A 22087-nucleotide genomic window follows, 5' to 3' on the forward strand; every position below is an offset into this window, starting at 1 on the left:
AATACTTAGCTACAAAGCTATCTTCAAAAGACCTGCTTTTGTTTCTTTATTTATACATGCCCTGCTTATAAAATGGGGCATAAATGATGGTATACTAGAAAACTGATTCACCAAGGGGTCCATCTAGGAAAGGGAGGAGAGTGTAGCTAATGTAGAGGTGTTAGTCTGTGAAAAATATGAAGAGGGAAGGGACTGGAGGTCATGGTGAGGACATAGAACAGGGTTAGGAGTTATAAAATATAGAGAAAGATGGAGGAATGATTTTTAAGATAATAAGATAAGGGAATTTCGGAGTTTATGAATGTGGAAGTGAAACACTTAGGGCAAGATTAAGGGAATGACCATCAGTATATATGGCTGAGATCATGTGTAGGAGTTAGTCATGGGAATTGAGTAGGATAAGGAGTTGAGAAATTAGGGTATTTGAGGAAGTGTCAGTATGGATGCTGAAGTCCCCTGGTTTGAGATGATTGGGAAGAAGAAAAAGACAGTAAACCAGTCACTGGACTCATTGTGGAAGGAAGGAAAATGCCCTGGAAATCAATAGACAGTGGCCAAAATGATCTGGATTAGGTGGTAAATTTTAATAGCTCAGAACTCAAAGGAGAAGTTTCTGAGAGTATTGGGTGAATACTGAGGTGGTATTGGGAAAGTCAAGAAGCGGAAATCAGGAACAAAGAGGATTCCACCTCCCCGCCACCACCATCCATGACCTGTAAAGTAGAAAATATGAAATGAGTAATGGAAAAGGTAGCCAGGGACGAAGTATCATCAGGAAGGATTCAGGTCTCAATGACATGCTGGAAGATGGGAGGAATGAGAAAATAAAAAATTTCAGCTGAAACTAAATTTGTTCATTTGGAGCAAGTATTTCAGAAATATAGTGGAAGAGCCCAGAGATAAGTAGATAGATAGGGCAGGATATGGGACAGTAGGACTGAGGAGAATGAGAATAAGGGAGTAGCAATTGGGAGATAGGGAATGGGATTTAACGGGGGTGCTCATAATCATGGTGATGAGGATGATGTGAGGGAGTGGGACCATGTTAACAATTGAGAAATAAGTCTAGGCAGAGGATTCATGTTGTAGGGAGATCCATTGAAGGAGGTACTCAATTAGAATATTCAAGATCCTCAAGATCCAACCTTGTTGCATATGGTGATGCTACAGCTTTTGAGGTCCAGGAAGCCCAACTCACAGCAAGCAGGAGCAGGTAAAGGTATAGTCTGGGTCAGTTCCATCAAGACACAGGAGATAGTGGAGGAATGTGGTTCTCATTTCAAAGTGACCTTTGGAGAACTGGAGAAGGCCCTGGAAGAAAAACAGGCCAAGAAGTGGGTTAGCACCCCAGGCTGGGGTGTCTATTGGAAGTCTCTGAGTCTAAGAAGCAGGTGATAGCATGCCAGGCTCCTGCAGAGTTCACATAGATGTCATTTTCCTTATGAAAAACATTTTAACAATTAGAACTAACCAAAAGTGAAATGGGCTATCTTAGGAAGTAGTGGGTTTCCTACATTGTAGACTTTCAAGTAGAAACTGGATGATCACTTATTAGGGAGGTTGAAAAGGTTTGGATTTACAGGTTTAGATTTATAGGTTGGACTAGATCACCTGTGAGGTTCCTTTGACCTCTGTGGAGTTTTGGGGGGTCCTACTAGAGGTATAGAGCTCTACAGTTCATTGAGGGAGATACAAATGAAATATATCATTCACTTCTCACTCTCTAAGAATTTGTAACTGGGGAGACAAGACACATAAGCATGAAATAAGTAATAATGAAGGTAGTTACGATTAAGTGTTCAAAAATGTGATGCCAACTGGCCCAACAATTGTTATCGTTTATCCTTTGTTCTCAAAGAGGACCAAGGACATCAGGAAGGTGATGTCTTGACTTGCAAGTGACTTGGATTTAAGTGAGGCAGGGCTGTGCAAAGTCACCAGACTCATTCTCTTCTCCAGAGCCATCCAGGTCCAGTGGCAAGACATAGATCAGGACAACTGGAGATGGCACCAGATACAGTGGGAAACCTTGGCCTTTTTAAGCTAAAGTCTTTCGCAGGTCTCAGTTTATCTGAGGTAATGCCCATTATTCAATAATTAAAGGCTAGGTATGAATTGAGGCAAAAATGGCTTCTTTTACCTAGTCAAAAAAATTAAAATCATTCTAATTGTAGCATGTCAAGAAAGCCAGGGAGAGGGGTCTGAAGATCAGAGTGGGTTAGGACTAGCTTAACATCTAAGGAGGGGAGACAAGAGCAAGATCATATCCCACATTGTTTTCTTCCTTCTGGGGCTTCCTGGTGAAACTATCACACTTAATATAATTTACAAGTCTAATCATACACTGAATTATTTAATTAAATTAGATACATTTTAGAAATCAAATTACAGAACATTTCTCTCTGGGGGGTCTGTAACTGAACACATCCAGGTGACAGTAAGTGATCAGAAAATAAAGCCTCCTTCGTACCTACATCTAAATACTTAGGTCACCAGGTTATTTCCCCCCAATTAACTGGAGAAAGAGAGGAAAAAATTGTCAGGCAAACTGCTTGTCAGGGATATTATAGAAGAAGGGAAGTCAGATTATACAGGACCTTAATTTCTTTTCCAGTTAGGATTTTGTGTTGTTTCTTTGGCTATTACTCTTTCAAGGAGAAAAAGCATTTCTATTATCCAATCACATGTGGTCCTCTCTATGTTTCCTCTGGAGAGATTCACTTTGTTGGAAGGAAAGGAGAACTGAACGGTTTCATGGCATTTTGGAGCTTCAATAAAGAAAAAGAAAAACTGAAGAAAAGTCTAGAGATCCTCAAGCTCAAAGCTGTGGAGAACATGGAGGAACAAACATTTCCAAGTCTTGCCCAGAGTGTGATTGTCAGTATCACTTGTAAGTAGAGGCACTCCTCCAATTTCTTTTTGAATGGACACATTATTTCACTGGTATTGAGAGCTACTGATGATGGAACTTTCTTTACCAATACAGATATATGTACGTATCCCATCACTTGTAATCTTAGAAAAGTGCCTTTGACACCGGGACTTGCCCAGGATCACACAGCACATGTATATCAGAGGTAGAATTGGAAGGGGACACCTAGCAAGTGTAGCCTTGCCAGCTAGAAGAAGAAATTAAAGTTACAGAAAGGCTGCTCAGGACAGGGAAGCTTGGAAACACTGGAGCTTTGTGGAAAAGGGATCAAGGGATAGGCACACAGCAGGAATGGAGTCTGTTGCAAGGAAAGGGTGCTGCCATCCTGGATTGACTAGCATAGCCATCAGAGCTTTATCTGGCTCATGGATCCTCTTATGGAGTGATTTGCTTGAAAAAAACTTGCTATTTGCTTGAATGTGCCTGTCTTAATAACATTGCTGGGATCTGGTTAATTTATCTACTCCCCAGTTTCTCCACCTTTCTCTTACCTAGAGAACCAGCGTCTTTTGCCATGTGGAATTACCTACTCTTTTTAAACTTTGTATATTTGTTGCATGTCTTTTTATAATGGATTTTGTTTTCAGATTAAGACAATATGTATTGACCTTTGTGCATTCTAAATGAGTGTTTGCTATAAAGAAATGATTAAGGGGAAAAGCTGTGGCTATGCAAGATTTTTTTGGAACTCACTAAGAATGAATGATAGAGGATGGTCTCTGCTTAGTGACTAAGGAAAGGAAAAGCTTTCTTCCCTAATGTGGGGGCTCTGAGTTTATGAATTCCATTACTATTTGGCATCACCAGCTCCCCAAAAGATCAAGGAAAAAGGATGAATATGAAACTGATATCCACTACCTTGGACGAAAGAGAAAAAGACTATGTTAAGCTCACCAGCCATAAAAAGTGGGACTTCAGTGGGATCATGGATTTCAAACTGGAAGGGATCTTAAAAGTTATCTGGTGCTCTGGTCATCTTCCTAAAATGCTGTGGGGCTCCACTCTGCCTCATACCCAGAATTCCTGCCCTGAGCTCCTGATTGGTACAAGTTTGCTCATATTATGGTGCACCATGATGCACTCTAGCCATCTTCCTCCAGTGGGAGCTTCAGTGGAAAATTGACGTTTGTGCCAAGCAAGTCACCTAGAAGTCCAAAAAGCCACTGAGGGTAGACTAAAGGAGAACTTACATTAGTTTGATGGGTTTGAAAATGTTTGTAAGGAGCATAAAGCCATTGTTTCAGGGAAAATCTGGTGTTTCTTACCTCAAATTCTATTAAGCTACAGAGCATCAAATGGACATTGTAAAGGAAAGCAACAAAGACTACATCTTAATTTGTAAACTGTAAAATTAAAAACCAGTTGGGTAGATGGTCATTTGTTTGAGGGTAGGAGAGGGTGGAGAATTGTTGTTGGTTGTGTTGTTATACTCTGGATGCTTTAGAAACACAAGTGAGACTAAGTTATTATGAAAACAAATATGATCTCCAGGAACAGGGGAATCTCTTGACTGATAAGTTGTTATGTTCAGACTTAGTAGTGATTAGTTGGTTCCCCCAGTTTTTTTTTAATTAAAGTTTTCTTTTTTCCACTTACAGAGATTCTTTCCTTCCAACTTCCCCCTCCCTACTGGACAAAAGTAGGGAGAGGACAAAACCCTTGTGATAAATATTCGTAGTCAAGCAAAACAATTTAATATATTGATCATTTCCAAAAATGCATTCATTCTGCAGGTTTAGAACATCAGTTCTCTGCCAGAAGGGTCATAGGGTTCTCCATCATTGGTCCACTGGGGTAATGATTGATTATCATGTTGATCAGAGTTCTTAAGTCTTTCAAGGTTACTCAGTTTCCGCAGTTCTTAGTCAATGATATTTCCAATCGGTTTCTAAGACTTCATCTCTCCATTCCCTCTCAACTGTAGAGGCATATTTGCTTTCAGGACTTAAGGAGTCTTTCCAGAGCAAGCTGGGCTTCTTTTAACCCCTCACCTGTAAGGGCACTGCAGCCCCGAAGCTCCCAACTCCGGTCATTGAATCGCTCCAGATGCATCCTATCCCTAATCTCTAGCAGAGACAGGGCTCCTGGCATCTCCTGCTTATTGGCTAGGACCAAGAAAGGGACGCCGGCCATATGAGCATTGTTCAGGACATTTTCCAGCTCAGCTGTAGCCTCAGGCAGTCGGTCTTCATCTGTACTGTCCAGAACATAGACGAGAGAGTCAGTCTCCTCTAAATAGTCCTTCCAGCTAGACCGGAGTTGGTCCTGACCCCCCACATCCCAAAGTATCAGGGACCCATACTTTGATGTCTCCAAAGACTCGACATTAAAGCCCACAGTGGGATAGGTCTCCACTTGTTGGTTGCTCTTTAGTTTGTAGAGCAGGGTGGTCTTGCCAGCAGAGTCCAGGCCCATTATCACCACCCGGGGTTCCTCTTTGTGCTGAGCTTTGAAATTCAGGTTACCCATCTTGGTCACTGGCTACATCCTAGAAGAAAAAAAGGTATCAACGGTAATTGACTACTCCTTTCTGGATGGCGGGCACTTACAGCCTTTGTCAACCTGGTTTCAACCTGTCCTTCCAGTCTGATTACTCATACTCTTATCTTCCAAACTGGATTACTTACTGTTCCCCTCTTCATGATACTCTATTTCCTCCTTCTGTCTTTCCATAGCCTGTTCCCATACGTGGGATGCTTTTCTCCCTCCCCTCCCCTAGCTGATTTCAAGGCTCAGTAAAACACTCCCTCCTTTCCAATATGCCTAAGGGTTAGAGCTCCCCACCTTCTTAGCATGATGGCTCTATATTTATTTTGCATAAATTTTGCATTGATTTAATCAAATACATGCTGACTTTTGTTTCCCTCTTTTTATCTCCAGCACCTAAGACAGCATCCGGCACTTAAGATATATGTTTGTTGAGTTGAATTGACCCTCAGCAAGGGCACAGAAGAGTTTTCATCCTCCAGAGCAAGATCTTTCATAATTTCACAATTAGAAAACAGGAACTAGCTTAGAACCTAGGTTTGTTGAAATGACTCCCCAGGATCAGGAAATGAGGATGTGTCACTGCAGTTTCAAGACTCCCATGGAGCTGATAAGATCTCCACCAATGAAAGTCACAGAGGGCCCCAGGACTAGTGGGTCAACACCCACTGACCTCTCTTCAGGAAGATTGCTTCATAGAGGAATAAATGTCTCACACCCCTCCCTCCCAACAAAAATAAATGCAGCCTGTCCTGCCATTCTTTAGCAATGAAAGCAAAAAAGCAAATACAATTGTTCATTATCTGGATGTGATAGCCTTAGTGAGTGAAAAACCTTGAGCAGAGGCTTCTATTCTTGCTGCCCAATGAGGCTACCTTCTGTTTTTTCTCCTTAAGCTCACACTTAAGGAAATCCCTGGGCTCATTAATCAGTGTGAAAGCCCAAACACCATCTTCTGCTGCCCTTGTAACTTCTCCTATGTGAGCACCTGCAAATGAGATTTTCAACAAATGACATCAACTTATTGAAAAGTCGGAAAACGTGTGCCCCAGCTGGTACAAACATTCCCAGACTTGGCTACTTATTTCTTAGTCCCTATATAACCTTGGGCAAATCAAAACCTTTCGGGGCTGCAGTTTGGTCACCTCTAAAATGAGAAAGTGGGTGATATGATCTCTAGATTCCTTCCAATTCTAAATCTCTGCTGTCATGGGCCTATGATCACCATTCTCAGATGATTACTTTTCATGATGCAGTAGAAAAAACAGTGGCATGGAGTCAAAAGAGTGAGGTACAAATTGTACCTCTGAAATATATTCCCTCTCTGACTTGGATAAATCCTTTCATTTCCCTGAATTTCAGTTTTGTTCCCTGAAAAATGGGGGGGGAGGGGGAGGGGGAAGACAAGGTTCAGATCAAAGATGGCCTAAAGATCCCTTCTAGCCCTGGAGCTATGGTTTCTAGGCAAGTATTTTTTTCAATTATATTGATCTTTTCTGTTTCTCATATCACCATAGATATCCCAAATATGCCTTTCTCTTGCCCTCCCAGAGAGCTATTCCATATGACAAATGGTATTTTTAAGAGTGGAGAAAATCAGCATAAAGGATCAATATATTGAAAAATTCTGAAAACATGTACATGGCAAGTTTTTTGTTGCTCATAGTAGTGGTGGTGGTGGGTAATTTTTTTTTCTAATCCAAACTTTAAGAAAGTGAGGTTTATCCTCAGTAGACCCTGAGCTAGAACTGCAGACAAGCCTTTGAAACCAAGAGGGTCCACTTACTAGCTGTATGACTCTGGACAAGTCACTTAACTTTTCTCATCCTCAGTTTTCTCATCTCTAAAATGAAGCATCTATCTCACAAGGGTGTTTTGAGGGTCAAATGAGATAATACGTACAAAGCAACTATTCCATTGCCCTTGAGAAGAAACAAAAGTCAAATACTGAGCAGCTATGTCTTTCTCTTCAGCCCTTGACCAACAGAACAGACAAATAAAAATTACCTCCATCTAGTTAAGCAGTACTAGGCAATTTCTCCTCCAGGCTTCGGTTTCAAGTGTCCCATGGAGCTGATCTGATCTCGGCCAGAGAATGTCACTCTCAGAGGGAGGGAGAGACCCAAAGCAAGGTCTTAAGGAAGTGTGTGTGGCCACTCTCTGGCTTCTGTTTCCTTTTCACAGGAGTGGGGGTGGGTCAGTGTAGCAATTTTGCAGCCTTTCAGTGAGATAAGGGTTGTTTTTTTCCCTCTCGCCTGGCCCAGCCTCAGGACTAACACAAGGGACTCCTGTATTCAAGGACTCCAGAGGGGGTGCCTCATGCTGGCTGCTCCCAGATCTTCTCATCAGATGCTCCGGTATCCTAGCAACCCCGAATCCAAAGGCCACAGAAAGAACCCTGCTGATGTTCATTTGACTTTCGTCTGCTTGTCTTCACATAATCTGTGCAGCCTTGGTATGTTTATCTATTAGGAACGCCTTGAGAAAGAACTGTCTTTCCTTTTTCCTTTTCATCAAGGCTCACAGTGGTTTTCTCATCCGTAGGGATTCTTTCACTAGCTTAGATGTATGTACTTAGGTGGTACAGTGGATAGGGCCTCCCCAGGACTGGAAATCAGGAAAACTTGAGTTCTCATCAAATACTTAATAGCTATGTCCCTGGGCAAGTCACTTCAACGCTGTCTACCTCAGTTTCCTCAACTATAAAATAGGGTTAATAGTACCATCTACCCCCCCAGAGTTATTGTTAGGATCGAATGAAACATTTATAAAGCACCTAGTACAATGTCTGACACATGGAAGTTGCTTAATAAGTATATGTTCCCTTCTCTTCTCCCCATCTCCTTCAATTTCCTCATCTATAAAAAAGGATAATAAAAGTCCCTACCTTCCAGAATTACTTCGTAAATCAAATGAAATAAAATATGTAAAACACTTTGCAAACAAACTAGCAGAGAACCAGACCCTGAAGGAATGGGACATGGATAACCAGCTTTGATTTTGGAGGAACTGGGAAAAGTCTGAAAAATGGAGTGCTGCCTGGGAAAAAGTCTAATTGAGGCAACATCCTCCCCATAAGAACCCTAAATGCCAGAAAGAGGAGGGATTCCTAAAATGCAGAAGAATTGGTGAAGGGTTACCAGTCAGTCAGTGAATATTTACTAATATACAGGCTAGTCACTATGTTAGGCAAAAAGACAGTATCTCTAATGAATTGTCAGACTACCTATTCAATTATTCACAGAGGGTGTGTGTGTGTGTGTGTGTGTGTGTGTGTGTGTGTGTGTGTGTGTGTGTGTGTGTGTGTGTGAAAAATGAAGTAGTACTCTACAAGTATTCCCCCCCCCCCCTTACGTTCCGTGTGACCTTGGGTGAATCACCTGCTTTCTCTATGCCTTAGTTTTTTCATCTACAGAATGAGGAAATTGGATCTCTAGGGACCCTTTCCCCTCTGAAATTCTATGACTGCATGTCAGAAGGCTAAGACCTTTGCAATAGTGGTCCAAGTGCCAGGCAAGGGGTTCCAGCTCTACCCTCCTTCTTCCCCTACTGCTAAGTACCTTCATTAGGCTTACCAAAAATTCAAGGACATTGGCATCGTGAAGGTACTAGTTGCTATGGGCATGACAGGTGTTGAAAGAAATTTGTTTTCCATAGGCCAACAAGGAGGAAGGACTGGAAGATTTCTCACAGCACATTTTGGGAGATAGAAATCAAGTTTAAAAAAAAAAAGAAAGGTCTTAAGAATTTAAAGGGGACTGTTGGGTCTCACAAAAGATGAAAAAATTTCACTCTTAAGTATATTGGATAGGGTAGTGTCACAAAAGTAGAAGGGATAAACTTCCTTTTGAAAAATCAGAAGACCCAACAGCAAATGTCAGCTCTAACAGCAAAGGCAGTTAGATGGCACAGAGGATAGAATGTAATGCCTAGAGTCAGGAAGACTGGAGTTCAAATCCAGCCTCAGATAATTCCTAGCTATGGGATCCTAGGCAAGTCATTTTCCCTTTGTTTGCCTCAATTTCTTCATCTGTAAAATGGGGATAATGATAGGGTATTGTGAAGATCAAATGAAATAATAACTGTAAAGTGCTTAGCATGATGCCTGACACACAGTAGGTACTTAATAAATGTTGTTATTATTTGGCAGCAAAGATTAAAAAAATAGGAAAAGGAAAGTTTACAAGCAGAGAGAAATAGTAACCGTAGCAGCAAAGTGAAGCAGAAATCAGCCCCAGCTGATTTCTGGGAGATGAAGCCACGTTTCTCATTGGATTGTAAACTCCTTGAGGACAAAGAATGCCTCTCATTGTGTTCCAACACTGAGCATAGCATCTGGCACATAGTAGCCCTTTATACATGTGTGTTGATTGATTGATTATTCTAGATTAACATGAGTTATACAGGGCACGTCAGCTCTTGCTGACTTTAGAGTGGCTTGGAGATCTACCCCTTTGTGCATGGAGGCCATAGTATGATTCTACTACTGGATTTTCCCTTGTAATTTTTTTAGTTATTCTATGCCATTGAAATGCTCTGCCATTTTAATTTACATTTCCTACCTTGTCTGTTGTTAGAGAAAGCACTGAATGGGGACCTATAGCATCAATGTGATATTCATAGTGCCTACAACAGCTATGAATATGCCAGTGTAATTCTGAATTACAAAATACAACAGACTCTCCACAAGGAAGACAAAACAAAAACATTTATTTAAACACCACAAAGTTGAATCCCAACACCAGAAAGCCAAATCCATTATAGTAACAAAGAAATCTATACACAATCCCAATGCAGGGGGGCACCACCATTCCCAAGCCTTCCCTCATCTAGGGCCTTCCCACAAACGAACACTCACAGATGGCTGCCTGCTTCCTCTCTCTCCCTCAGTTCTAACCACTATGTCCAACTTCCTCTCAGCTCTGCTCTACCCATTTGGCAAGCTCCTCCCACCATAGACTCATGTAACTCAAACAGGTCACATGGGCCCTATTAATGGATGGGAAAGATCTTCCCATCATGCAAAAATACATTAACAATACAGTGCCCCTGCTATATTTGAATAATTGCGATTACCCAGAACACATCATCTTGAATGTGAGTGGTAAAGAATTCCAGGGTTGAATAGGACCCTTGTTACCTAGAACCATAGAATTACAAATCTGGAACTGGAAGGATCTTATATGTCACCTAGCCCAATCTTTCATTTTTGTTGTTGTTGAACTGTTTTCAGATGTATCTGACTCTATGTGATGCTGTTCAGGGTCTTCTTGATAAAGATATTGGAGTGATTTGCCATTTCCTTCTCCAGCTCATTTTACAGATAAGGAAATTGAGGCAAACAGGGTTAATGTCTTGCTTAGGGTCACACAACTAGTCAGTGTCTGAGACCAGATTTGAGCTCAGGGAGATGAGTATTTCTGACTCCAGACCCAGCACTGTACCACCTAGCTGCCCAACCTGAGGACCAAAGTGATTTGTTCAAATTACACAAGTAATACAAATCAGAAACAGTAATTTTAACCTAGATACTGTGATTCTAAGTTCAATGTTCTTTCCAATACACAATGCTACCTCAAGTATGATTATGTGTTGAGCTAACCCTAAATCATGCTATGGAATAGCTCCTTTGGGAATGGTTTCCTGTAGAAAGCTAAACTCGTTTTTGAAGATTAATGCCACCTATTAGGTTTTGATCTTGTAGCACAAGCCCTAAGGAGGCTGATCAATTCCCTCTAAAAACTATTCCTGAATTTTGGGCAGTTGCCACCAGGTGAATAGCAAGTGCCTATTCATACATGGAATCAGCATATAATCCATGAAATTAGGTTTCTCTCAGGGATAGATAAATGAAAGAGGTGGGTTCATTAATTAATGCATTTTATTTTTATAAATAAATGTAATTCTTTATCAAATTTAGTGCATCTTTTGACTAATCTCTGCCATCTACTTACAATAATTTGATATGTGTGTTCCAATGAAGTTCAAAGTAATATAACACCTAACTAGGAACAAATTAAGTATGCCTGTTGCTAAACTTTACTGTTTTCAATCATTGCTTAATTAAATCTTTTTCTCACTTATTAGGGCTATCCCAAGATTTATTCTCAACTCTGGCTGCTCAGCAGGCCATAGATTGCCTCCTGGGTATCTTCCTCTGCACTCAAGACTCTCTGCTCTAATTCTCTCTGACAGGGAAAGATTGATTTTGATTTCTCCCAGTAAAGGTCATCCCTAGTCTGATATTGTGAGCTTTCAATCCCTCCGTTCTGTCATGGGTCATAGGAAAGTTTTTCACAACTGAGTCATTTTTAATCTTTGCATCTGCTCTGTGACTTCCCTCTGATGATCTTTCTCTAATTAGATCTTGGTCTCCTGATTCACTGGTCCATACTGAAGTGGAGTGCCCACTGATCATTTTAACTAACCCAGCATTTCTTGTACTTTCAGGGTAAGCATTGAGTCCATAAAGTTCATATAGACTCCTAGGTCTACAATGGCTGAGACCTGCCAAATCTAAGTTCCTGGATATTTGATTTCAAGGGTCAAGAATAGGCAGACCATTAGATGGGATATGAAATATAATACCTCCTCCAATCTGTTCCCTGAACTTGCACGTTCACTCTCAGATAGGGTCTCTAAACAGTGACTACTACTCTGAGATTCTAGGGGTAACACCGTGAGTGGTAACTCCTCCTATTATAGACTACTGTTGGTGTGCTTCCCATTAGTAATTAGTCAGGAGACTTCATTGCCTTTAGCAAAGACATTTAGTTTAGTGGTTTAGTAAAAAGAGTTGATATAAAACATCCTCCCAAGAAACCTAGAGCACATTCTCCTACACATACACACAGAGTCCATAAGAAAAATGGGTTCAAACTTAAGAATATAAAGATAGTGAGGCATGTGTGAATGACATTTATGTGGAGCAGGTAACTAACATCTCCTGGTACTACATGGCCTGGAAGTTTTTCATCTCTTTATAGAGGCTTCATGCAGTTCCCCCTTGGGAATAGGGTTTCTACTGGCAAGGCCAATGAAGTGGTCATCTAATGTCCAAACCTTTCTTGAGAACACAGTTGCCATTTTCCCCTTCTGCAAAGAGCCATGCTCCAAGGTGCCAGCGAGAAGGGTATATGGATGACAGCTAGAATGCAAGTGGCATGGTGTAGAGATATCATAATTAGCAAAGATGAGGATTTGGAAATGTGCTGATGAATCAACATAGTCTAGGATAAGATATAGGACCAAAAACAAAGACTAGAAAGAGATAGAGACAAAACAAATAGATGGCTATAATTGTTTATATGTTGAAATTCTTTTTTATCTTAATGACTTTTAAATGTTTAATTGGTTTTACTGGTTTCTAAAGTTGTTTGTAATAAATTATTTAGAAAAATAATACCCTCTTTAAAAATTTTAAGGTATGTAACCAACCTTTATGCAAAGCTTTTCCAAAGAATCTCTGCAAACATAATGTAGTACTCTGAAGCAAGACATTTTCCTCCCCTGAATAATCCATAGACAACAACTGGAGGTACCTCAGAAAACCAGCTATGTATTAGGTGGAGTCATAAAAATGAATTTCTGAACCCATTATTTGAAAAAAAGAAAAAATTCAAAAGAAGTTGAGTATAAATAACTTAGAAATCCCATTATCCCAGAGGAATCATATCCAAATGCTTACATTTTTAAAAATAGGCTCTTTCCATGTTGGTCTCTCAGAAGATACAGGTGACTATAAGTAACAAAAGCAGTGTGGATTACTCTCCAGAGGGGGTGTTGGAGGGTCTGTTAGACTGATTGCTGAGGTTCATTTCATAGTACCACTCTTTTTTTGTTTCATCTGTAAAGTTAGGCTTGCTTCTTAGAATTTAAGTGCAAGCACCATCCACTCTGGGGATGCAAATGAATGAACGTCATTTGTTCAAGAACACGTACATTCATACACATTTGCTTTGTCAGTCATCCTGTGTGTCTGACTCTCCATGACTCCATTTGGGGATTTCCTAATAGAGATCCTGAAGGGGTTTACATTTTCTTCTTCAGCTCGTTTTACAGATGAGCAAACTGAGGCAAACAGAATTAAGTAACTTGCCCAGGGTCATACATCTAGGAAGTGTCTGAGGCCAGATTTGAACTCAGGAAGATGAGTCCTTCTGACTCCAGGCCCAGTGCTCTGTCTGTTGCACCACGTAACTGCTCTGTACATACACTAATGCATAGGTATAAATTGAGGCCCTTCTCCCCTAATTGGTATCTGTGAACTAGAAGCTTATTTTTCTTCCTTCATAGAGTTTGAGTTAACTTTCATTTGTAGACTCTCAGGGTAGAAGGTTTTAAGCAATTCCACAAAGTTTATCATCACTTTGAGAGTGTAACCTTTCAAGGACATCCTCAGGTACTCTGGAACACCTTGAGAGTCATGCCTTTATCATTTGGCTATTTTCTTATAAGTGTTCATTGCCTCTTGCTTTCTCCTGCCTCTACCACTAAAACTAAGCTAAAAAGGTGTCCCTATCTTTTTCTAATACTAAATTTGCAGACAAGTGCCTACCCAGGTCCAAATGCCCCCATAGCACCTAGTAACACACAAGACTGTCCAATTTCACCTTGTCAACCAATGCTGAGTAAACTGGAAAACATTTGTCAGCCATTCTCCTCCAGATGAAAGAATAGAAATCTCTTCATTTTTAAACTCCTCATTCCAATTGCCGAGGTATGAGTGACCCTAATGTAGTGGGGGACAAAAGATGGTAAAATGTATATTACTTTTATTTCCAAAAGGTTCAAAAATAAAATCTTTTGAAAAGAAAATCTGATTGACTTTCACACTACCCGAGGCAGCTTTGCTGTCTCTAACTCTAAGAGAAGCCATCTCTTGGTCATTTGTTTCCCAATGATCCCTAAACTGTTAAATTCAAGAACCTTTTAAAAATCCTTCTTGATCTCTTTCACGTTTTACACTGTTGTTCACTCTCTTCCTCACTTTTTGAGGGGGTAAGGCAAGGAAATTGGAGTTAAGTGACTAGCCCAAGATCACACAACTAGTAAGTGTCTAGTGTCTGAGGATGAATTTGAACTCAGGTCCTTCTGACTCTATGTCCAGTGCTCTATGCTCTGTGCCACCTAGCTGCTCCTCTTCCCCATTTTTTGAAACAATACTATCACCTGGTTTTCCTCTGATCTGTCTGGCTATTCCTTCTAAGTCTCTTTCAGTGGTTCACCATACAGATTCTGCCCCTCCTTCCCCTTACAGGAATGTACTCCAAGTTTCCGTTCTGAGTCTTCCCTTTTATTTACTCTGTGATCTCATCAACTCCAATGGATTCAACTATCATCTCTAAGCAAATGTTTCTCAATTGTATATGCAGCCCTCATCTCACTTACCTGCTATGTGGTGGATATATACTGGATCTTTGACCACAGGCATCCCTAACTCAATATATCTAATATAAAACTCATTGTCTCTCTCCCTAAACCTACCTATCTTCTAACTTCCCCATTTCTGTTGAAGGCATTCTCATCCTTCTAGTCACTCAGGTTTGCTACTCTCTCATATGGTGATTTCATCATCAGCTGCAATGAATTTAACTATCATCTCCATGCAAATGACTCCCAAATCTACATATTCAACCCTCATCTCTTTTGTAGGGTCTGGTTCTGTATCATCTACTACCTGATGGACATAACTTGGATATCCAACCATCAGCATCCCAAAGGCAATGCTGAAAACAGAACTCATTGCCTTTCCTCCTAACCCATCCATCTTCCTAACTTTCCTATTTCCGTTGAGGACAAAAATTATTCTTCCAGTCAGTCACTTAATTCTTCTCTCATAACATTCCTCACATCAATCTCTTTTTCTCCATTCACCAAGCCACCCCCTAGCTCAGGCCTCTATCCGCTCTTACCTGGACTACTACAATAGTCTCCTAAAAGGATTTCTGGCTTCGTCTCTCCCCCTCCAATCTATACCAGCAGTTTCCAACTCAGATAGGAACAGAGGACACTAAACCTTAATCCAGGCTGGCAGCATATTGACTTAGAAAACCCCATGTTAACATTATCTGTGTTCTTTTGTACTTTTATTTCATTAAATATTTCTCAATTACATTTTAATCTGGTTGGACTACTTGGGAGTGTTGCACGGGCCAGCTGGCTATATGTTTGACACCTCTGCCCCACGCAACTGCCAAGTTGTTATTGCTAAAACATACCTCTCACCTTGTCTCTAGGATAAAATACAAACTCCTCTGCTTGGCATTAAAACTCTTCATAAAGGGTTCCAACCCAACCTTCCAGATTAATTTTATATTCCTCTCTCGTTCACTCTACATTCCATTCAAACTTGTCTACTTGCCCTCTAGACACCCTTTGTGGTAATCACAGGGCTTGCCTCACATGCCCCATCCCATTATGCTCTGGGCACTCTCTCTGGCCACCATCCTCCCAGTCTCCTAGGCTCATAACCTGAAGTCATCCTCAACTCCTCTCTTCCAACCCCTCTATCCAAGTAGCTGGGAAGTCCCATTGTTTCTACTTTCAAAACAGTCCAATTTTTGGATCTTCTGACCCTGCAACCATCCTGATGCAGGCCCTTATCACCTCATGCCTGGACAATTGCAATAACCTGCTGGTTGGTCTTCCTGTCTATCTCCAATTAAGTTGATCCCTTCTCTGCTCAGAAATCAAATTAATCTTCCTAAAATACATCTCTGAACATATCACATCTCCATTTAATGGACTCCAGTGGTTCCTTGTTACCTCCAGGATTAAATATAAAATTTGTTTTTTGATTTTTAAAATCCTTCATAAGTCCTTCCTGCTATCTTCCTGTCTTCTTATACCTCCTTACTACCCTGTAAGTACTCTGCTATCTGGTGGCACTGGCCTGCTGGCTGTTCTTCACACAAGATACTCCACCACTTGGCTCGGGGCATTTTCTCTGCCTGTTCCAAATGTCTAGAATGCTCACCTTCCTAATCTCTGCTGCCCAGCTTCTCTAAATGGTCAGTTAAAGTCTCACTTTCTACAATAAGCCTTTCCTAGCTCCTCCTTAATCTTAGGGCCTTCTTTCTGAAATTTGCTCCAATTTATCATGTATATATCTTGCTTATACATAGTGGTTTGCATGTTGTCTCCCCCACTACACTGTGAGCAACTTGAGAGTGTGGGCTGTTCTTTGTTTGTTTTGAATAATTTATTTTATTTTTAATTTATAGAATAAAACAAACATTTCTATAACACAGTATAATTTTTAAAAAATGATTGCACATGTAACTGCAAATCTACTAGGTATAATTTCCTATTCCTTTTACATATACAACAAAATTGTCATGTAAATTTTTTTTTCCTTTTTTTCTCCCTCCCCCTAGATGGCCACTATTAGACACAAATAGATATAAATATAGATGTGTAGATATATAGATACATACACACACACATACATATATATAAACATATATATGTGCAAAACTATTCTATGCATATTTCATCAATTCTTTCTCTGGATGTAGATAGCTCCTTTCTTCACATGTTCTTTATAGTGAATTTAGGTATTTGTAATAGTCGAAATGACTTATTTCTGCAAAGTCATTCTTAAAACAATATTGCTATTACTGTATGCAGCATTCTTTTGGTTCGTTCATTTCATTTTTCATTATTTTGTGCAAGTTTTTCCACATTTTTCTAAGATTATCAAGCTCATCATTTCTTATAGCACAGTAGTCTTCCATCACAATCATATACTACAACTTGTTCAGCCGTTCAGAATGGGGTGTTGTTCTTTGCCTTTTTTTGTATTCACAGAACTTAACATAATGTTCAGCACATAGTAGACACTTCATAAATGCTGGTTGATGACTTGTATTTGTGTATAGATCTATTCATTCCTCAGGGAGCATGGACACTATTCATAACTTAAAGGAAATTAGTGGGAATGTGGCCTTCTAACTGTTGCCTGTTGTCTAATGGATTGTAATTAGTAATAAAGGTAGTTAGGACTAGAGAATTAATGGATTAGACATTGAACTTGGAGTCAGGAAGATCTCAGTTCAAATCCTGCCTCAGACACTTACTAGCTGCTGTGACTTTTACAAGTTACTTGAGTTCTTGATGGCTTTCATTCCTCCTATGTAAAATGAGGGAGTTGGATTTGCTGGCCTCTAAGATTTCTTCCAGCTCTAAATCTATGTATAATCCATGCTCCTACGGTCAGTGTGAATAAACATATCATTTTAATGCATACTGCATGCACAGCCCTAGGCAGATCTACTGCCATACTGGAAAAACAAGCCTAAATCCATCTTTCATCCCTGATAGTTCTACATTGTTTTGGTATACAAAGGAAAACAACACATCATGAACTGGATTCAGGCTCAAAACACACTGGAAGTGGTTTGCAATGATTTTTGTAAACTTCTTCCTGTTGAGTCATGAATTAATTTTAGCATGATTGTTTTTAAGCTGTTTGTCAGTATTTTCTATTGCCATATAGCTCACCAACTAGCATTTTCCTGCTATTTCAAATTTCTATTTTTATAGAGAACTTATTTTGTAACTAAGAAAGGAAGAGGTAAAAGCTGGTGCTCTCCTCTCTCTCTCTCTCTCTCTCTCTCTCTCTCTCTCTCTCTCTCATGTGTGTGTGTGTGTGTGTGTGTGTGTGTGTGTGTGTGTGTGTAAAGAATAGTATGTCAGCACCTGATCTCTTCCTATTAAAAGACAGAAAAAAGAAATAACTATAGATGACCTACTCTGTGCAATAGCGCAAGTAAACATTAAGGAATCTTGGTTTCCCTTTGCCCCCAGAAGTCTCCTTCCTTCTGCTCTTCCAGTTGCTGCTGCAACTTTAATTCCAGGAAAAGATAACAAATGGCAAAGGCCTGCATCCTAAAAATATGCTGGAGATACAGAGACTGGACTCAGTCTGTGCCATAATATCCAGCACTGCCTCCCCAAAGAGAACTGATGCTAACAAATGGTGTTTTTCTTCCCCTTTCCCCCCTCCCCAACCAGGTGGGTTGAATGTGCAAAGGAGTTTCTCAATGCAGCTACTTGTTAATGTCACCCTTCCTGACCTGAATGGAGTAGTTTTGGTTAGTCATGAAAAACCTGATCAGTAAGGAGGATGGAGAAGTCCACTGGTTAGAGACACAGGGTCACAAGACATGAGTCACAAGACACAAATTAATTAGTGACGCGTCAAGTAAACAGCAAGAAATAAATTGCTTAAACCTTCTCCTGATCCGTCACACTCATTTTTCATCTATGTACAATAAAACTATAGATGTCACCTCTTCATCTCCTAGTCATTCAAGGTACGCATGCAAAAATATTTCATGAAGATAAAATCTCACTATCAGATTTGTAGATGGTACAGAATCTCTGGTGGAAGGATGTTTACTATATAAAATACCAAGTAGTGTTTAAATTCCTTTTATGTCAAACCTGTTTGTAATGTTTTACAGGGTGAGGAAGCTTTTATTCAGGAATGAGAACACAAGTGTTTGTTCAGTTGTCGTTTGGCTGGTGACATTTAACATAATCTACAAATTGTAAAAAAAAAAAAATCTGAGAAGAAAAATATTGTGTATGCTAGTAAAATATTTAAATTATGAGAGATTTGATGACAATGAATATTTTTTTCAAGCAAAGGAGCCAATTCTCTCCTAAGAAGGGAGAGTTGGTGTTTGTTCATTGTTTGCAAAATAAAGGACTAATATATCATTTTCTTACCCATAGCTCCGCCTACAAAGCATTTTACCAAGCCACACACTGCATCCAACAATAACAGTCCTGGTTCAGGCTCATAGAATAATCATTTACACATCCTACTTGGCAATAAGTCAGTGGAAGTCTTTTATTTTCTTTGGAATAAACTAACAGAGATAGACAAAAGGAATATTGGCCAAGTATCTCTTATAAAAGATAACAACCCTTAACAGCCTGGCTCACCTCCATGTATCTGCGCTGGGTCTGAACTTTTCCCAGAGGTTAAATCTGGAGACATTCTAAGCTTAGTGGATGGCATGTAGGACAGGGAGTTAGGAGAGCTGATCCCGGTCCCTAAGTGTGGGTTTCCCCCAACAGTAAGTCTTGGGCCTTCTCATCTCTTTTTGTACTTTCTATGATATCTTCTGTATCTGTGGGTTCTACTTCTACAATATGATTCCAATCTAGAGAACCAACACTACTGTTTCTCCTGAACACCAGTCTCATATATCTATCTATAGATGTCACCACCTAAACATGCCATCATTCTCTCAAACAACATATAGATGTCATCATATTCCCACCTAAACCCCTCATCTCTTCCAAATTGAACTGCTTCTACATCATGAGAGGCGACATGGTGGACTAGAAAGAGCACTGACTCTGGGCTCTAGAGACCAAATCTACCCTCTCATACTTGCTACCTCTATGACAGCAAGTAGTTCCCTTGACTTACCTGCACCTCAGTTTCCTCATCTGTAAAATGAAGTGGTTGAATGCTATGGCCTCACTTTCTACTTTTAGATCTAGGATCCTCCAGTTGCCCAGCATTAAAACCTAGGAGTCTTCTTGGTAGTTTCTACCACCACAATATCTCCCACAACCATTCTCTTCTCTCCACTCACAGCAGCAATCCTAGTTCAAACCTTGCTCTCCTGGGCTATTGCAATGGCCTCCTAATTGATCATTCTGCAGTCAGGTTCTCACTTCTCTAATCCAAGCATGGAGTAAAGACTATGACCTATGGGCTTTGTACCTGTGTTTTTCTCAATGCAGTCATGAATGAGGAGGATTAGAGGAGATTTAGAACTGAAACAAGTTTGTGTATAGACTTTAAGCTAGAGGAGCATTGCAACACCTGCTCCTCCGTGATAAAGAGAGATGAGCCAGAAGTTGGAGGCAGTATCTGAACAAGAGGCAGCAAATTTATCCAGAAGGGATTATGGGAACATAATGATGATGTCACTAGAAGACATCAGCAGTGTAGGAAGTGTAAACTGCCTCCTCCACATGTGCACCTTGACCTCATGAGATCCCTACACATGTAACCTAGCCCTATGTATGTGTTTCCTCAGGTATGTTCCCTACAGGTGTTTACTCTTCCCAGTGATGCTTTATGCAACTGTGAGTGAGTATTCCCCAGGTTTATGGGGAAAATGTTTTTGTTACTACTTTTTCCGCTATGCTTTTCTTTGAATTAATTGTATCCCCTGACTGACTTTCAAAGATAAACATATTGGTTTATTATTGGTGGTTTATCCCAAGCTATGGTTTTAAGTGAATAAAGGCCCATAAAATCATTTAAACCTGGGCATCTGTTCCCAAAGGCATCCACCCTGTTAAGGCTCACCCTCAAAAAACTACATAGAATAGGGAAACAATCTTCCTTATAGGGATGTTATGGATATGAGATCACATCTGCAAATGTGCTTTAGACAGAACGACAATATGTAAGTCCAAAGTAGCATATAGCTGGCAATTTCCCAGACCTGGTACTTATGAAATAGTGACTTTTACTGACATCAGTGATAATACAGTTAAGTAATCCATTAAAAGGTTAGTGTCTGCAGGCACAGAACTATCTTTTTGGCCTTTCTTTGTTTCCCCCGGGCTTCACACAATGCTTGGCACATAGTAAGCACTTAAGTATTGTTGACTTGACTTATGGGTTTATTACCACAGTTTAAGCCCAAAATCTGGCAGAAGGAAACAGGCTCATAACTGAGTGAGTCCTGGTACACAGCTCTCCTGGTTTCCTCATGCCTGAGCTAGATTAAGAATTGAGTGTATTTTCCTGTTCTCTCTTGTTTACTTTAAAGTGAAATCATTCAAAAACAATTCTCTAATCAACAAAATCATGGACAATCACTCATCTTACTGTGTATGTAGTGTTTTCATTCAATAACAGATTTACCTTAGCTATATATGGATTGACTTTGGCCTCATTTACATCGCAACTTCTAAGGTGTTTTGACTATTAAGAGGGTTTTTATTTATTTTACAAAAGCTTCCTCTTTTGTGTCTCAGAGGAGATTGTAGGATTGACATTCTGTAAGGATATAAGCCCTTTCTATCTCTTCCTTCTACTCCTTTCACAGGAGAGAAAACATCCTACTAATATTTTGGTCAGGGGTTAAATGACCAGGAATACCTGTTATTATATTACCCTTTGAAAAAATTGCTTAATGCTAACAAATCATATATTTATTTTGCATGGAAACATTTTGACGATAGGTAGTAAGACATCATAGTGTTAGTAAGCACTTTTCTAAAGACCTTTGAAAATCAGGAGAGTAATTTGGGAGCTAAGAGGGCTAAGGAGAAAGCAAAAAGAATGATAACCTTAATTTTCCTCCTCTGGCAACTACTCTGTCCTGAAGGATATGTTATTTCTTGCCCTATAGTCTTAAAGTTGTACAAGGTTCCAAGGGTTTAAGTGATTTGCCCATAATGTCTCAGAGAGTGTCAGACACCAAGAATTAAATCTAGCTTTTCCTGACTCCCAGTGAAGTAGTCACACTGCCTTTAGAATTCACATCCAGTAACTGAAATTACACTTTGTGTATCACTCTTGTAATCAATCTAGCATATGAATACAGAAAATTTGTCAGCCTGATTTTTTTTAATCAACTCATCTTCCTCTTATGAGGTAGAAAGACAGTAATATAAGCCGTT

The 22087-nt window shown here is 39.9% G+C and overlaps 1 protein-coding gene and 1 long non-coding RNA gene across 3 annotated transcripts; both read right to left on the reverse strand.

Moving 5' to 3' along the window:
• Positions 1 to 565: 565 nt before the first annotated feature.
• LOC140505006 (uncharacterized) lies at positions 566 to 1230 on the reverse strand. The gene is made up of 2 exons (XR_011967314.1): positions 1146 to 1230; positions 566 to 713 (listed from the first exon to the last, which is right to left on the reverse strand). It is a non-coding gene; the product is annotated as an uncharacterized lncRNA (long non-coding RNA).
• Positions 1231 to 4603: 3373 nt separating this feature from the next.
• ARL11 (ARF like GTPase 11) lies at positions 4604 to 7736 on the reverse strand. Of its 2 annotated transcripts, XM_072610512.1 has the most exons (3): positions 7427 to 7525; positions 6295 to 6407; positions 4604 to 5420 (listed from the first exon to the last, which is right to left on the reverse strand). In XM_072610512.1, exon 3 carries the CDS (start codon positions 5399 to 5401, stop codon positions 4871 to 4873), a length of 531 nt encoding a protein of 176 aa, XP_072466613.1. In that variant the 5' UTR covers positions 5402 to 5420; positions 6295 to 6407; positions 7427 to 7525; the 3' UTR covers positions 4604 to 4870. The 2 variants fall into 2 exon arrangements, with proteins under 2 accessions (XP_072466613.1, XP_072466612.1); XM_072610511.1 differs by lacking the exon at positions 6295 to 6407 and having other exon boundaries at positions 7427 to 7736.
• Between the last annotated feature and the right edge of the window lie 14351 nt (positions 7737 to 22087).

The sequence above is a fragment of the Notamacropus eugenii genome, chromosome 5 (genome assembly GCF_028372415.1).
Source record: "Notamacropus eugenii isolate mMacEug1 chromosome 5, mMacEug1.pri_v2, whole genome shotgun sequence".
Classification (NCBI taxonomy): Eukaryota; Metazoa; Chordata; class Mammalia; order Diprotodontia; family Macropodidae; genus Notamacropus; species Notamacropus eugenii.

What these genes read in the sequence shown, in the direction of transcription:
- ARL11 (XM_072610511.1), bottom strand. Translation starts at nt 5,401, where the DNA reads ATGGGTAACCTGAATTTCAAAGCTCAGCACAAAGAGGAACCCCGGGTG.